Consider the following 19,124-nt stretch of genomic DNA (forward strand, 5'->3'; position numbering starts at 1 on the left):
AATCACTTTTCCGTTTGGCTGTATGTTTGTGTGACTGTTCAACAACAGAGCTGTAACCAATTTATTTGTGTACACTCACTTGTACATCAAAATCCAGCGGGCACTCATGTATAAAAGTTGTGTAAGAATCCACATGAAAGAAAATGCAGATTTAGGGTGGTTTTGAAAAGCAAAACGAGGATCCGCGCGGATACGCGACTAGGGTATGAAAACACTCATTTTGCAAGAACGGGTGTTTTTTTAAGGACGATACTTGCTTAGGGTAGTTTTTTAAAATTACCCAATTAACAGCCATTATTATTTATCAAGTATTTTGGCACAAAAAAACTGTTTCCAAGAGATTTTACAAACCAGATTTTTAACAATTCGGAGCCGATTTCAACAGTCAATTTATTTTAAGCTTTATACCGATACCGCTGTCACTAAATGACACTCATACTGACACACGCAATGTCTATCCTTGTGTAGAGGCAAATTTCAAACTAAATCCTCGCTTAGGGTGTTTTTACAATGTCTATTCGTGTTTAGGGGTAAATTTCAATGCCTATGGTGTATTTATTTGAGTAAAATCCTTGTTAAGGGTTAGTTTCACAAATATTTTACAATTCTTACAACTTTTATACATGAGTCCCCCCCCCCCCCCGATCAAAATATGTTGCAACATGCCATGAATAGTTCAGTGTATATTTTGACTTAGAGGTACAGTCCATAGACATAGATCCCGGGGGAATGTTGACGCCTGTATGTGGGTTTCTGACCAAATTAACCTCATATTTGGCTAAAGCCATATTATAACATTTGCTGAGGAAGACGCCCTCACTAAATTTTTAAAATTCCTTTTTTTACACGATTAAATTGTACTTTATTAAACCAATATACCCTGCAAAAATCAAGACTCGAGGTGCTGTAGTTTTGTCAAAATCCGAGATTTTGAATAGAACGCCGGAACCGGCGCTTTATTATTACGATGGAATTATTAGTCGAACGCATACACAATGTTCATAACACACAGTACGTACACGGCATGCGGGACGGTGATATACACAACAAACATATTGGCGACATGTGCGCTGGTAGTAAATTCAATTTTCTTTGCTTTGCCGTAGTTGTTCGGCTCAAAAATAAAAGGGATATATCTGACAGTAAAAGCTAACATTTTATGGCAAAGAAATGCTAATCTATTTTGTTTGAAAATGTTATAATATGGCTTTAAGCCCCAAGAATGACAATTTGAATGACTTATCCTTCACTTTAAGCAATTTATACACAATTAAACTTTTACACTTGCGCTGAGATCACTGAAGGGGTCTTTAATTTTAACATGGATTACTACTCATTTACTGTCCTTACAGATGCGGCCAGAGAGGTGGTTATGCCGAGTTGGTCAATGTAGACAAAGGTGTGCAGGCCATGTTGTATAAGCTGATTTCAGCCAAGCTTTGCCCTACTGTCACTGGTCAGGTAAGCTTACAAAATACAATGTTGGGCTATTCCAATTGAAATCCATACACTCCATAAAGAAGACATGACCTTAATCTTTCAAATTTGAAATGGAATTTCCTGAATGGGTAACTCCATTTGGAATCTTAACCCATGCGTTGGAGATTCAAGGTCACATCTTCCATATAGGGGTAGATTTTAACTGCAATAACCCATGAATGCTGAGTATAGAGTAGATATGTGTACTAAATATGTGTACCAGTACATCCATAAGAATGCACTTGTAGGCTGCTACATATTTCTCTTTTTACTTAAGGTCGGATCGTCGGCTATCGTGTCATGCACCGAATCCCCTCAAAATTTCCTTAATTGTGCCCTATCCTGTAATATATATCATCCCCAAATTACAGATCGGGGCATCATTTAAATCGTTCAGAATCCGCAAAAAACGAAATGTCAATTTTCACTAACTTAGGCGTTTCATTGATATTGCGCAATCACAATAGTATCGTGCATGTATGAATAAAATAATAACATTGCGTAGCATAGTTTCATTGAACATTTTTGTCTGATTTTTCTGGGAAATTTTTAGAATGCTATAAGTTGTACAGTAAGAATATATGAAATTCTCAGTGCTTTATAACATTTAGCGAGCGACAAAATTCAACACACTTGTGCACAGCGGCTCCCCGGGCCCTTGAAATTCCCTTACCAAAGTGGAATACATTCCAGCTGTATTCCAAATTTGTATTCCATCTGTATTCCTGGACGTGCTGGAATACAGATGAGGAATACACAAAATAGAGGAATACAGTGCATGGTTCTTAACAAGTATATGGGCAGGAATACAATCAAGGAATACAGATCTGTATTCCGAATGCATTCCCACAAGCCTAATTATTTAAATGAGATGAGTATACACCCCAGGAATACACCCCAGGAATACACCTCAGGAATACACTCCATGAATGCATTCCATTCCAGGAATGCATTCCACTCCAGGAATACAGATCTGTATTCCGAATGCATTCCTGTGAGCCTAATTATTTAAATGAGATCAGAAAGAATACACCTTCAGGAATACACTCCAGGAATACAAATCTACATTCCTGAGAGCCTAAATATTTAAATGAGAATACACCTCAGGAATACATTCCATTCCAGGAATCATGCACCAGCATGACAAAGGGTCTATTGCCATTTGGTCTAATACCATTTGGTCTAATACCCATTTAGTCTATATCCATTTTGTCTATCACCAGAAAGGCTAATTACCATTTAGTCTAATTATCATATAGTCTAATATCCATTTAGTCTAATACTGTTTGGTCCATTGACCATTCGGTCTAAGAACCATTCAGTCTAATAACCATTTCGTCTAATATTTTTTAAATAACCATTTGGTCTAATAACCATTTGGTCTAATAACCATTTGGTCTAATAACGGTTGGGTCTAATTATCAGTTAGTCTAATATCATTTTGTCTATTTGCCGATTCGTCTAAAAAAATTGCCATTTCGTCTACTACTGGTTATGGGTTAAATTGATATTTTGCTGGGCTATTTGTCCTTCGGCAGTCTTTTCCATGTCTTTTCTATAGCTACATCAGCGGGTGCCATGGGTGGTACATGGGCCAGTATACCTATCAATTCAACAGAAATGTGTTTTCCTGTTTTTGCAAATTTAAATGCTAAATACTACATGTAGTAGGGCCTGGGATGGTAATATATGTCATGAAACCCCGACAGACGCCATCCTTTAGAACCACTGTGAGTCCCCCCGGAATATGACCTGTATGATTGTACTGAAGTTTTGAGCCGCACACAATGGTAGCCTTACATGTGCTATTAGACCAATCGGTTAGTAGACCAATCGGTTAGTAGACTAAATGGTTGTCGGACCAAATGGGTATTAGACGAAATGGTTATTAGACTAATTGGTTATTAGACCAAATGGAGGTAGACCGATTGGTTATTAGACTAAATGATTATTGGACTAAATGGGTTTAGACTTATCAGTTATTAGACTAAATGGGTATCGGACCAAATGGTTATCGGACCAAACGGTTAAAGGACTAAATGATTAGTGGACACAGTAGATATAGACCAAGTGGGTTTAGACGAAATAGGTTTGGACGAAACGGTTATTAGACGGAATGGTATTAGACCAAATGGCAATTCCCCTGACAAAGCACTTTTAGTAACTTGCTATATATACTACATCAAAAAAAAATTATCTACAAAATAAGAAATTATATAGCTGCATGATTTAATGCCAATGTACTCCTCCCTCCCCTTGTGCTAGACTACTCCCTACTGAGACACTACATGTCTATAATACACAATATTAACCAAAATACCTTAATTTGCAAGATGCAATCATATTTTTAAGCTTACCTTAAACAAGAATCTATATAGTTACATGGTTTACATACATTGTTAAGTAACATCCCAATTTTAGTGAAAAACAAGGCCTGTAATACAGCTGGAAAATGGTGAAATATCCCCAAACAATGACTCCACATCTTCTCTGTAGTCATGCCAATTTCAAAATGGCTGATTAGAGATATATTCCCATCATGCACCTTTTTGTCAATTGACCTTTTCGGTAAATCCCATAACCCTTTGCGAGTACACCTGAGAACTCGTCATTTGACGTCACGTCGACTTGCAATGCGCAGTAACGATGTTCGATAAACGATGTGCGCATCGGCGCTGAGCGGCGTGACGCAGAATGACGAGTTCTTAGGTGTACTCGCAAAGGCTTATGGGATTTACCGAAAAGGTCAATTAAAGCTGACCTCATATGACCTTGATTGCAAAGAATACAAATGAGGAATACAGGTTTCAGGAAGATGTATTCCAAAATGTTCTGAGGAATACAAATATTGTATTCCTTAGTTTCCAATAAGTGTATTCCTCATGAAGGAATACATTCCTACACCATAAATCCAGCAAAATTAGGCCAGGAATACAGATGGAATACAAGTGGAATAATAATTTGTATTCCACTTTGGTAAGGGTTGTCACCAGGAATTCAGCTGTGAGCATTCCCTTTACTCATACACACACCGCTTATACGGAGCTATTTGGCTCCCAAGTTTCACTAGTTTCCGTGCACAATTAACTTACCAGTCCATTTGGTAAATATCCAATACCTCAATGTCATAAATAAAGTGGAGATATGCATGTTTCTAAAACTGAACCATTATTATTGGGTTTTACATGTCGGGTATATTTCATGATTTCGCCATGGACCTGTTCCATTAAACGCTGTACAAACTACAACCAAAGGAGCCAATGCAGCGCTGGGCATCGCCTAAATATTTTTTTCCAATTGCGATAACACGCATCTCGTGAGCAAACAAAAAAGAAGATGGCATCAAGCAAAATTACAACAATATTTAATAAGACTCCCTGTTTAGTGGAAAAAAGTTTTGTTTACCCTTGAAGGATTTATCTGAATAGTGTTTTCCCACCCAGTGAAAGTATTAGTGTTTGGTCAGAGACTTTTGAAGTAGCAAAGATTAATTGTTATGAATAGATCTTTCTTTATGAATGAAATTTGCCACCTACTACGTAATATTTGGACACATACACACGCAAAAGTGTTTTCTGTAAAAAATGCCTAAAATAGGGGATTTTCAGAATTATTGTCACAAAAATTGACTTAATGTAGACATTTTTTTAAATTGAAAGTTAAATACAACAAGATTACCTAAATTCTCTCGCCAGCTTTTGTTACTTTTCAGCTTCTTTAAGCAGAAATAAATTTTTAACAACATCAATATTTTCACAGACTAGAAACATGTGCTATTACGTAATTAATGGACTTAGGCGAAAAAGCTGGCGAGAGATTTTAGATAATATTTATTTACAATTTTTCCGATAGTAAAAGTTGGAATCAGATAATTATTAGTCGTAAAATTAAGGTTGAACTAATTAATTGATATTTATTAATTAATGCAAATTAGCAACTCAAATATTTTGTGGTTTCAAGCATTGGGGTGTTTAGTTTACTCATAAAAATCAAGGGGTGTGCACTAGGAGGCGGAATATTTTTTATAATTTTTTCCTTGCCGACGTGTGAAAACCGAGTTTCCTACCTTAATACCTTGGAATAAATACCAGACTCATCTCAAATGGAGGTCACTTCAAATCAACTCCAAGTTGCATGGTTTAGGAATACAGAAAACATTCCTAAACCTTATAACTTGCAGATAATTTCAAGTGACTGCCACTTCAGATGAATCTGGTATTTATTCCTAGCTATTATGTAAAATGAGACATATAGCTTGCAACAAGTGCATTCTTTTGATATGGATGTACACAATTGTAACAAAATATACCCGGAGACCAAATGCAAAATAAATATGAATTTGTAATTAAAACTAAAAAATATCTTTTGGTTAATTCCGAGAGTGCAAAATATAAGAGAAGATAGTCCAATTGCTACAACGTATCAAGTGACAGTGCGTAGACATAAATTAAGCTAAGGAATACTGGTTTTGAGTTAACCTTGTATTTTTCAAATCTTTTCTAATTTTTATTTCAGGCTGTAATGGACGTAGTAGTGAATCCTCCAAGAGAAGGGGAACCATCTTATGAGAATCACATGGCAGTAAGTTTGTTTGTTTGTTCATACCAAGACTATAAGAGACACAGCCCTTTATTACAACAACTTTTATCTGGGGCACCCTCAGTTTAAGGCTAACTGATTTTAATTATGTAAGCTGAACCTATCTACAATATATTAACCTGCATTTGTAGCTTTTACATTTGCTATGTATTACGTATTCATGGCACTGTAGGTTAATCAAGAGCTGTAGGCATTCTTGTATTGTTTGTAAAATGTTTTGTCAAATAAAATACATTTTTAAAATATTATGTATTCATTTATCTTATTTTTGTCTCTTTCTGTTTGTTTAAAGTAATCAGAAAATATCATAAAAAAATATTCAATAAAGATCGAATCATCGTATCGTGTCCCTGCTGGTTTGATTAATTATTAATATAGCGCCACCACTTTTCCCGATCGAATGGTTCACAATCACTATTATATACTTCGACCTGACAAAGATGAAAGACGACCGAACTTCATTACGTATTCATGATATCTACTTAATATTCATATTGACATTTCGAGATAAATATTCATATTAACATTGCGGACCAATCAGAACACTTCAACGTAAATCAGTCTTACCAGTTCTGAATGCATAATTAGTGCTTGATCTCTTTAAAATGCGGAAATAAATACTATCTATGAATAATTCATCATTCATCGATCATGAATATGCATGTTATCGTCACGTTAAAATCATCCGATCGAATCGTATCATGTTTATGGCGCTTACTACTTGTATATAGTGTAGATTTGATCCACCAGTCCTTCAACTGCTTACGCACGGTTATCGGGTTGTGCTTTTCTCAGGGGAGCGGGGCAAGTAAATGAATACCATTTAAAATGATCATTTACTGTGTGGAATGAACAATATTTTGTGATATCTTCTAATTATAAATTTATTAAAACATCAGAAAGGGTAAAAAATCAGACAGATTCACACTATATATTTGTTAAAAACGCATTTTATTTCACACATTGTACAAATATCACAAATAATACAAGAATGCCTACAGCTCTTGGTTCAATCATAAAAATAAGTTCTGATAAATCTCGGGGATACTTAGTAGTGCCACTCACATTACCAAATGAAATAAGTGCAGCTTACGTAAAATCGTAAAATCAGCAAGCCTTAAATCGAGGACGCCCTAGGTGGTAAACATCCATGGAGAAGGTGGCCAGCCCCACTGCTTCAAAAGTGTGTTTCTTAATATTATTTCTAACCCATGGTATGATGTTGAAGATAAAGATATATTTAAGAATCATCATTATTACATCAAGGAAAGCCCTTTTTCATTATCAGTCCAATAACATTCCTTGGTGGAACAACTTTGCTACATAGATTTATAATAATTGCATGCCATGTCTGATAGACTGCAGATGTGCTGTATCAAGTTGAAAAATTATCAAGTTTCACATCGAGGACATAAAATAATTTTAAAAGTTCAAACTGACTTTCAATATACAAAATTCAACTTGCCTTAAACCTGAGAGATATGCAAGTACGGAAGCCAAACATTTTTGTCACCCCTCCCAAAATTTGATGTGCTTCATTCCCCCCCCCTCCTCCTCAGAATACTATTCGGGAATAGATAATGTAACACTACAGAGATCTCTAGGCTACCATTATGTCTCATTTTGTCAGGTCCATAATTCGTCGGTCGCAAAACATAGTGGCGTAGAGTGATTTTCCAAATTTTCCGTTTCACATAGTGGTGTATAGGTTTAGAGCCAGCTATTATCCTACATGTATAATATCCTATATATCATTCCTTGTTAACTATTAAGGGCAGAGTAATGGGAGAGAACATGGACATTTTCGAGCATCATTATTTTTTTAATTATATGTCCAAAGTATATAAAACTATACTTTTTTGGAAAGGAAATGAGTCAAGGAGTCTCATGGTGACGTCAGATTTGTTTAAAAATCACTAGTTTTTGAAAAAATCACAAAAACTCACTTTTTACCCCAATTTTTTTGTGACCACTTAGAAAAAAATCCGTTCGGAGTAAAAAAAATTCAGTTAGCTTTTCATGAAGAAGAGATATGAACTTAGGGATGGTTTTTTTATTTTTTAGAAATTTGTCTCTTTTTTCGAAATATTGAAAAAAAACATGTGAAAAAAGCAATTTTGTCACTCTATTAAGTTAAAAATTGCACGTAATGGTGTATATTTTTGTTTAAAATAAATATTTTGAAAAAATGAGAAAACCTTCCCTAGACTTTGATGTACTCTAAATGATAGTGCAAAAAGTTTTACCTTTTGCTTGCATATTTTTCGAGTTATCTTGTCACAAAAATCGTGCAATATTGTCAAAAGTGAACTCTGAGAAATCGATGTTTTTGTAAAAAAATGTCAAAATTATGCACAAAACGTCCTTATATTTTAAAACGGTAAGACTTTCACGCTTGTAAAAGCTGTAACTGGTGCATGGTCTAAATATGCATCTTTTGCACCAATGAATCTATAATGTCTGCTTTCAGTGCACCAAAATTCAAAATAATTAAAAAATCTAAGTGGCATTTTGACTCCAAATTTTTGTTTTGTTTACACCACATTTGCTGGCGTTAACAACATACTGAAAGCGCCTTGACTGCGTTGGACATACGCACAGAGTCGCGCCGCGTCACGCCACGCGAATCGCGCGCGTAATCACAATATTTTGCATTCGCGCATTTCTGACTCATTATTTCCCGCCAATTTACTAAGCTGTCTTGAGCCATGTGACTTTTTAGAGTTGAAACGAGTGAAATAAATCAAGCAAAAATACGAGTAAATATTAGCAAGTTGTATTTTATCAGTTTCAAGTGAAAGAATACATCTTAGTGTTGATAAATATCAAGAAATCTCAAATTCAGGCGTGGATGGATGTGTCTTCCATTACTCTGGCCTTTAAAAAGATACAGTTTAATAGTTTGAACCTTAAACTTCAATTTCAAATGGAATCAGGCCACTGAGAGATAACAGTGGGGGAGTATCAACTCAGTTACTAGTAGCATATCCTTCAAAAAGCGTGTAGCTCGGAAGCGTATTTTGTCCTTCACGTCACGCCACTATGTGTTGCGGCTGACAAATTGTAATATGCACAATATTGTTTTTACTATCCCATTTAGGAAAGGAAAGAGGTGCTTTCAAATCTGGCACTGAAGGCCAAATTAGTTGCTGATGGCTTCAATGCTGTGGAGGCGTGTCGTGCAATCCAGTGATGGGGCTATGTACTCCTTCCCTCAAATTCATCTGCCCAAGAAAGCTATTGCAATAGCCAAGGTAAGTTCCACCAATAATTCTATTGGTTATATATTTTTAACTCTTGATGGCGTTGGTATACTGCACCAAAAAAGTATCCTTACACTTGGAAAAATAATCACAATTTCAAATCTGAACTATATTGGGGTAAATTTGTTTTTGTAGTAGACGCACTATCTAATCCTACACATTATGACACCACATTGAATCCAATTTGACCTCAAGAAGTAAAGTTACAAGCAATTGAATAGATAAATGTCCAGTTTTAAAAGTGACAAACTGGCCTATGGTGCAAAAAGATTCCAACAAGCGCAACAAAGAGACAACACAGTTTCTATAATGAAGCTTTGTTTAAAGCAGTATGTTTCCATTTTTACTTCTCTGTACTTTTCATAATTTCCATTTTATTTGTCAGCTCTTTTGTTCCTTTTGTTTTAAATTAAAGGCACGCACAAATTAGCCATTTACCATACTCAAACCAGATGTGTAGTCTGTGGAGTTTTGAATAGGCCAGTTTGTCACTTTTAAAACTGGACCTTCGTCTAATCAAATGCTTGTAACTTTGCTTCTTAAAGTCACATTGGATTCAATGGGTTGTTATAATGTGCCGGATTAGATAGTGCATCTATTAAAAAAACCAAATTTACCCCAATATGGTTCAGTTGTGAAATTGTGATTATTTTTCCAAGTGTAAGGATATTTTTTGGAACAGTTTATTTTAAACGTTCTCCTTCCCTCTAATTCATATACCCAATCACAAAAACCAAGTTGAGTTCCACCAATAATTCTATTGTTAATTTGTTTATAGATTTTGTAACCCTGCTTATGGAGTATCTTCCAATTCTGTGATGGTAGTTGTGTTTATCGGCTGTTTATCATGGATATCAGAATCATTTCTCTTCTTCCAAATCATGTCTGTACTTAGATTGTGATTCTAAACAGCACTAAGATGGATTGAGACAGAGAGTATTACCCTACTCTTTTCAAACCTAGCTACAAGATACATGTACAAGTATGGCGTTCTGTACAAGCCCACAGGCTTAACACCCCCTCCAAAGGACGTAGTAATTTCATGGTTCATTTACCCAATTTTAAATGCACCATGGGGAAGTAGAAGTCTACATTAAAGCCATGATTTCTCCGTGTTACAAAATTTAAAATCTGTGTTACAAACTGGACGATTTCCGTGATTTTCCGTTTTCCACAATAAAGAACTCAAGAGTTAAAACAAATCATGAAATATGTTTTAAAAGTGTAATAGATTTTACTGTAGTATGGCCAGAATCTGGCATCGAAGGCCTAGAATTAATGCTAGAATGGATTGTTTAATGGTTGATTACTGCTAATCACTTTTCTTTGTTCTATTTTGCAAACCAACACAAAAGGTAGACATTTTGCACAGTTTTTCACTTCTTTGCTGCATTTCCAAATTTCTGTGAGCGCAACCCGAATTCCGTGAATTTTTCCGTTTTTCTGTATCACGGAGAAATCATGGCTTTAGTCTACATTTAATCTACAGATGGTGCTATTTTAATTAGACACTTTATTTTACATGTCTGATACATTGATATGCCTTTCAGTTCTTGGAGAAAGTTGGTGATGTGTGATGCGTTTTAATGATAGCCCCCTTAGTGGATTCATTTGTATCATGTGTATTTGAGAGCTGCTCCCACAAAACCTGGATAAGGTCGCCAAGGCTTATTTGAGATACAGTCCATGTCAAACATAAACATGTCAAAAATTGATAGATAACAAAGAAACTTTTTAAGCTAAAGATGTATTTTTGAAGGGCAAAGGATTAAGTAATATGTGATATTATTTTAAAGCTGTCAATGTGAGCATTTTAAATTTGGACATATCTCCAAATCATAAATTTTGTGACATTATCTGGGATTCTGGGTTTGGTGGGAGAAGTTGTCATTTACTAGCTGACATCCATCGCATACTATAGTCCGCTCACAAAAAGATAGCATGTGACCTTTGGAAACTACATGGGGTGCCCAGGGAAAACACAGATCAAATGGTATACAAAACTTTATGAAAATAAGTGGTAGCTTTAGTAAATGTTGGCCACAACTTTATAATATCGCTCTGTGATGTATAATTATAGTTATTTAAGTGGAAAAGAACAGGGTCATGTACCATCTTATACTGAATAGACTTAACTTATATTATGTCGCATATACATTGTGCAGTATTATTATAATGTTATTGTCCATAATTGTGTTTCTATAGCAAAAAGGTATGGCCCCTGATGCATTCTATGCCTTTGAGTTCTTGGAGAAAGCAGGTGTGTGTGTTGTCCCTGGCAGTGGATTCGGACAAGTAGAAGGCACATATCATTTTAGGTAAGTGTGATTTCATAGCCTGGGTGGGTTTCCACAGGAGCCGTCTCTACCTGTCATATCTGTAAGATGGATTGCAGTTAAAGTATGTTCGGCCAAAACAAGTATGTCTCCATGCAGAATGGGTTATTTTTCCCCACTTTTTAATTTTTATTCCGACTCTCACTGTGCCAAAATAAGCTTGAAATGCTGGATGAAAATTTCGCTTTTAAATCCCAGTTACCAATAAACCAGGGAAGTCCTATCAACACGACTTAGTTTTTTACATGAAAAAAACCCAAATCAGGCCAGGTCAGGCGATGATGTACTGCTTAGTTAACAAATGAGGTGTTCCATAGGTTTTCATGATGTGGTTCAATCAGCCAATCAGAAGCACACATCCTTGTTTATACAGTGTTTGTGCTACATTGGCCAAAAAGTGCCAAACCTGTCTGATAACTAGTGTATATCTTGCAAGCCTTGCAAGTAACATTTGACCAGAGTAGCCAACATCTGTTTTTGTGCAGCAACTATTACCAGCAGTTTAAATGTATGCTAGGATTTGGAAAGATGACCATGTCCTTATGGTCAGGACCCTGAGCAGTGACTTTAGACACTTCAATATAATGGATTATTTTTCAATTAAATGTTGAGCTTGTTGTAATATTTTATGAATAATCCAGATATGTTGTTTCTCTTTAACCCTGGTCTTTGTTCTCATTCTCTTTTGTTAGGATGACAATTCTACCGTCTGTAGAGAAGATCAAAGACGTCATGGAGAGGTTCACAGCTTTCCACACAAAGTTTATGGAGGAGTACAAAGATTAAACAAACCCAAATCACAAATATTTTATGATATATATGTAAAATAATTGCAACACTATTGCTGTTCGAATAATGGCCCCAATATTTTTGTAAAACCTGAAGAGGGGTAAAAATTGTTGCACAACATTTTTTTCACACACATCACTGTGATCTTCAGGCCTGGGGTTCAATCCCTGCTGAATCCTGCTTTTGTTTCTCTCGTCTCAACTTAATTATGTCAGTTTGCCCGAGTCTCATGAAGTCAAAATTAACTGTACAAAGTTCAAATTCACAACTTGAAAGACTACTGTATTTGGTCAGGAAGATAAAAAACATGACATAAAGCAAAAAAAAATTGCATGTTGTAAACTGTTGTGAATACTAAATACTAGATATTGGGGGTGGGTGCTACACTCCGTGGACTTTCAGCTGTAGAGACACCTAAACAAGATCAATGTTATGGTGTGAATTTATGAGTAGTGCCACTCATATTATCAAATGAAATAATTATAACCTGTAATTACTTATGGACTATAAAGGTGTATCCATATTTGGGCATTTTACATGGGAAAGTTTTTAAGTAGCAAAAACAATCACAAAAAGAGTTACACAACTTTTCTTTTTCTTTACCAGATCAACTGCCCCCTTTATTTTTGTACCAGCCAACAAAGTTTGGAAAGGGGACTAAAATGAACTCTGATGTATATGTCTAGGGGGTGGTCTGTATGTTAACCTGTTAACCACTTTGTTAACACATATACATGTACACTCATCAGGCCAAAAAAAAGAAAGTTTTGTCTCAGGTCTCACATTGGTCTCAGCTCAGGTTGGAAATGCAGTGCGGTATGCAGGGTTTTCTTTATGTCTGTTTTTTCCTGAATGGTCTTCAAATTATTTTTGGGATTTTTTTAAAGGATTTTGGTAGATACTTTCTTCAATTTTTTTAAAAATCCAAAATGTGTAAAAAAGATCACACACATATATCACACAGTCATCCAGAGACAAGCATTTATTTTTTGGCCTTATAAGAAAGGGGCTTATATATAAAGTTTGATCAAAATTTGTTCATTATTAATTACAACACTAATTGCATGTTATTTGTGTCTTGAATATTTTGTGCAAGAGTACAAGTCACTGTATAATAATTGCTGTGAATGATAAAAAAAAAGGAATTTCCTTATTAATTTAGAGTCTGAAACAATATATTAATATACCTCATACCTAGCATGGATCCAAAGTATTCTAAAACATCCAAATTGATTGCTACATTAGGTGTTCTGGGAACAAATGAAGAGTTGAGATGCTTATATCGCATTTTGCGCCCCGACTCTTCAAATATTTGAGCATGTTTTAGATACTTCTAAAAAGATGTAGTATATATTTTCTCCACAATGTAGTGCTATTTCATAGTGGCAGTACCAGATTACTATGTCCCAGTATTTTGAGCCAGGAGGATCCACTTATCCCTCGACCCCTATGTTGGTCTTATCTGGGCCAAGAAGCAAATTGATAAGGTGTCTGTGAAGACATTACACATGGTACCAAGCATAGGCAAAGGCAGTGTCAAAACAGGGTCTCACTTGACTACAAGCACAATATACAACGTTGCCTCTTTGTTTAAAATACAAACCAAGAAATTTATTGGTAATCTGGGATTGGACACTATGCAAAAACCATATACAGACCAAGTAGAGAAGGACCTCTCATTTCATGTTTATCATGATTATCACCTTGGTATGTTTTTAAGTCTTATCTTATTTAAGTCCAGATTTATTGTACATGTAGAACAGAAAGCAATATTTGTATAAAACCAGTTGCAGAATATAGTGTGACCTGTCAATGAATGATGATTCTTGATGAACCACCAATACTTTCATTTGATTAATATGGTCCAAGGAACATGTTGTAAACTTTTTGTGAAGAAATTGTTAATCCAATCGCAATTCCCACATAGGCTTCATGGTGTCTGTGCTGAGGTGATACCCGAATCTGTTTCACTCATGTGTAGCTGTCAATCACACAGGCTGTGTCAAAATGATAGCTCTCCATCCGTTTTTGAAATTCATGAGTCTTCCAAATGCCCCCACTGGATCCACTTGAAATACCAGACTTGTAAATTTGATGTATTCAGTAAAGTCTGGTGCATTTGGAAGAGACAGGCTGTATGAAAATGCCAAAAACTGAATGAAGAATGATCATTTTGATACACCCTGTATCAAGTGAGTAGCAATACATCAGCTATCAAATTGCACTGTTTTAAGTGTTAAAGATGAGGTTTGTCAATGTACAAAAAACTAATTTTATTTTGACACCTCTTTGTTGATAAGAACAGATCTCTACTCTCTAGTGGCTAGTGTAAATTGGATATATTGGTATAAATTATCTAGGTAAACCTTGCCTCTCTTTAAAATATAGTGAAAATAAAGTAGATTCAATCATTTATGATGTTTGTCTATGCACATGATGCATTTGAAACCAGATCTCTGTTATTTGGATCTACCATCTGAAGCATAGTGATTCAAATTGAATATATATGCAATGCAGACTGCACAAATGTGAACACATCAATGTCCAATTTGAATGAAATTTCATGAAAATTATTTCTAGATGTTGATTCACTTGTTGTATGAATAATGACTCTTGTGTAGACATCCCAGCTTCCTCAATGTAGATCACAATGATAAACAAATATGTTTAGGGTAATGCCATAAAATCAGATTTTTGTCTTCTTAGAACTAAAAAGTACTTAAAACAGTTGACAATCCAATTGTTTCAAAATGTGAAATTGTTAAAAAACTAATCCTTAGCTATATTTAGATCAAAAATGATAAACAGAATGCGCTATTCCAGTTGAAATCCTTCGGAGGACATGACCTTTATCTCCCACATAGGGGGAGTAGATTTCAAATGGAGTCCCCCATTCAGGTAATCCCACTTAAAATTCACACTCCCTGTGTGGAAGAGTAGTAAGCTCATGTCTTCCAATGTCCAATGCAGTTGTTAGATTGCTACATTTTAGGCTGCATATGAGAAATGGCAAAACAGATCATCACTGTCTTGTAACATCAACCCTCACCCAGATCTGAAATTAACCCTAACTGAACCAAACCTCACTAAAGCTCAATTCACAAACCCATCATGCTAACACATGGGCATGTAGAGCTTGGATGCCAAGGTAAACCCCCATGTAAGCAATCCATGTGCGTGTGTTTGGTACCCGAGGGATCCGTTGTTCAAAACCTGGTTCAGTTAAGGTTAAGGCATTTATTAAAGGGCTCTAAAATTTACCTTTATATTTGCCTTTGTGATATCAAAGTGAGAAGCATATTTGTAATACAACTTTGTCATTATTTTACCTATTTCTATTTCAAAACAGGTTTTTTGAAGGTAGAAAACAGTCTGACCGTAAAGTTCTCTGGTATTAAGGGATTGTTAAAGTACAGTCGTGATCCTTATGGATATACACAGTGATTACTTCCATCCAGTGCTAAGCAGCGATATAAAAATGCTTATTCTTTTTGATCAAAAATAGCTTTTCCTGTAGTGTTTCAAAAACAAAATATTTTTTTTCTTTATTTTGTAAATAATGGCAAAATTATTATGTCACCAATGAATGCATCTATGGTATAAAATATATTTGTGTGGTGTTTGAACTATTATAATCAAGGTACTTGAAAATGTACAGAAATATTACAATGAATAATAAATTCTTGATTAATTATGAATATTCGTGTTTATTTATTATTAAAGCATTGTATCACCAGTCCAGAAAAATGTCAAATGTGGAACATGGGTTTTATTATTCAGTTCCGCTTCCAAGCAAAGGCACGGAGGAGTTGGTCTGGTCATGTCCAAGCACATTCACAGATGTGTTGAAGCTGTTTCCGAGAGGATACTATTTGTAACATTCCATGGCAACCCTCAGCTTAACATCACTGTTGTATATGCACCCACTGAGTGCGCAACATCTTCTTACAAGGAGGAATTATATTCATCTCTATCTGACCACCTGGATGGTATGAAAAGGCACAACATCCATCTCATCCTCGGCGATTTTAATGCCAGAATAGGAACAGATAGTCATCTTTCCCATCCTTGGGTCATTGGTCCACATTGCTACCATGATTCAACAAATGACAATGGTGAGCGTCTGGTCAAAACCTGCCAGGAGTACAATCTCAGACCGGCCCAGATGAGATTCCCGCAACCCAGGAACCGTCTCTGGACTTGGACCCATCCAGCTGGATCAACCCATGCACAGTTAGATCACATACTAATAAACAGCAAGTGGGTAAATTCTCTCCGCAACTGTCGAGCATATGTAACTCAGTAGAAGTGGACTCCGATCATCGTATTGTGAGCATCCGTCTAGCTATCAGTCTGCGTACTAGCAAAGGAAAACCTTGCAAGAGACCAAAATTCAACTGGAAGAAGTTGCAAGATCCTGATACAAAGGAGGAATTTCAGCTGGAGCTATCAAACAGATTCCAGGTCTTGAGCATGGATGACACCACACCCATCTCTGATAGGTATGAGACCTTCGAAACAGCGGTTCATGAAGTTGCTGAGAAAGTTATTGGAAAGCAAGAGCCATGCGGACTACCAAGTTGGGTATCAGATGCAACCATCAGACTTAAACTTGAAAGGGATGAGGCCAAAAAGCGGTACTCCATTTCAAAGCCTCGTCAATCTAGAGAAAGATGGAGGAACTTGAACACCAGCCTTAACAACTCTTATAAACCTGATGAGCTTGCTACCCTCAATAAACAGATGGAAGACCTGAAGCTGGCTGATGAGATGGGGAATTATACCACCACCTGGAAAAGTATACACTCGCTTTCTGGGAAGAACTCAAAGAAAGGGGTGAAAGTCAAAAAGAGAGATGGATCAGCTCCAACCAGTGACCATGAACTGCTTGAGGAATGGAAGGAATATTTTAGCTCAATCCTTAACAACGACAGTGGCACAGCAGCTTCAGAACTTCCTGCACCAGCTGTTGAAGATCTTCCTATTATCACTGAGCCCCCAACTCGTGAAGAAGTAGCCGAAGCAATAGCAGCCATGAAGACCAACAAGGCAGCAGGATTGGACTGTGCTATAACTGCAGAAGCACTTCAGGGAGGAGGGGATAGCATGATTGATATGATTCTCGAATTCTGTATAGAAGTATTCTCAACGCTGACACCGCCACGTCAATGGGTTACGAATGTAATCATTCCTCTACCAAAGAAAGGTGACCTCTCTCTCATGACAAACTACCGTGGCTTATGTCCATTGCCGCAAAAGTGTACAAGATCCTTCTGAACAGGATCCGACCTCACATTGATCCTTTACTGAGAAGCAACCAGGCTGGCTTTAGATCGGGTCGCAGCTGTGCTCAGCAAATACACATTTTGAGGAGGATCATGGAAGGCTTCAAGGAGTACCAACTTCCCTTAACAGTCACTTTTGTGAACTAAAAAAAAGCCTTCGACTCCATCAACAGGTCCGTCATGTTTTCAGTGCTGCGGCATTATGGAATACCAAAGGTTGTGGTCAATGCCATCCAGGTGCTCTACAAAGACTCCAATAGTGCCGTTATGGTAGATGGCAGTATCTCAGAGCCTTTCCAAGTAACAACTGGAGTGCTTCAGGGTGATGTGTTGGCACCATTCCTGTTCATTATCCTGGTAGACTACCTTCTGATGAAATCAACTTCTGGAATTGACGCTGGAATTGTTACCTACCCACGTCGGTCAAGCAGGTATCCTGCCAAGATGTTGAATGACCTGGATTTTGCTGATGATATTGCCCTGCTGGAATCTTCCATAGCCCGGGCCCAGTCACAGCTTACTAGGACTGACCTCTCTGTGTGTGAGTGAGCATGGTATGTGCCATGAGATCATCCGCTTTTAGACTGCCTCCACGAGTGGCCTACGCTGCGCTATAGTTCTCACATATAAAATCAGAATTTTTGTCAGTTTTTGAGCTCAATACGCGAGGTTCTTTCGCAATACGCAAGCTAACGACTATCATATCCTTTCAACACATATATTCAAGTGCAAGGACAAAATATGGCTTCTTTAGAATAAAAAAATTACGGGAGATATTCATCATTTTCTACCCCGGTATCCAAAGATTTATCGTCTGAATATCAAATCGTGCATAGCACATTCACGTGTATCGATCCCGGGTATTGATTTTAGTGTCTCTGCTGTACCAAGTAATTATTAACCAGGTGATGTCGGTGTCAGTAAGGTTCTTTATTCCATGTAGTCCAAAGGTTCACTAGTCCTATGGTTCACATATATAGCTAGTTAAAATGTGACATTTAGTATGCCCAAACGACTTAAGCTAATCGTAGATCCATCCTGTGCACTCATAGTCGGATTGTACAAAGGGTATTGATGGGGATCACTATTTACATATATCTAAAATTTAATTAACCCAATAGTATGAGTTATTCCTTTTATTTTGTGATAAAAAGTAGTTTTCCTTGTTATATGTTACTCATTTTTATGATGTTTCAATGCCATTATACAAGTGTCTACCCCTTGTAAAAATGCAAACAAGGTTTGAGATAATAGCGCCATCAGTGTTCAACTTTGCTTAAAATGACTCCGTTTTACATGCCGTCAAACAACCTTCCTACAAAAAAATTTAGTTCCTTTAAGCTTAGACGGGCGACCATATTAGGAAATAGCGC

The 19,124-nt window shown here is 36.5% G+C and overlaps 1 protein-coding gene across 1 annotated transcript in view; it reads left to right on the forward strand.

Annotated features, from left to right (window-relative positions):
• LOC140146607 (alanine aminotransferase 1-like) overlaps positions 1-16,164 on the forward strand; it is a 36,008-nt gene extending 19,844 nt beyond the window's left edge. The window contains 6 exon segments of the mRNA XM_072168477.1: positions 1,353-1,461; positions 5,995-6,060; positions 9,179-9,268; positions 9,270-9,332; positions 11,547-11,659; positions 12,370-16,164. Of these exon segments, the coding sequence (XP_072024578.1) occupies positions 1,353-1,461; positions 5,995-6,060; positions 9,179-9,268; positions 9,270-9,332; positions 11,547-11,659; positions 12,370-12,463 (535 nt within the window). The 3' untranslated portion in view covers positions 12,464-16,164.
• Positions 16,165-19,124: the final 2,960 nt, after the last annotated feature.

The sequence above is a fragment of the Amphiura filiformis genome, chromosome 2 (assembly GCF_039555335.1).
Source record: "Amphiura filiformis chromosome 2, Afil_fr2py, whole genome shotgun sequence".
In the NCBI taxonomy this organism is placed as follows: domain Eukaryota; kingdom Metazoa; phylum Echinodermata; class Ophiuroidea; order Amphilepidida; family Amphiuridae; genus Amphiura; species Amphiura filiformis.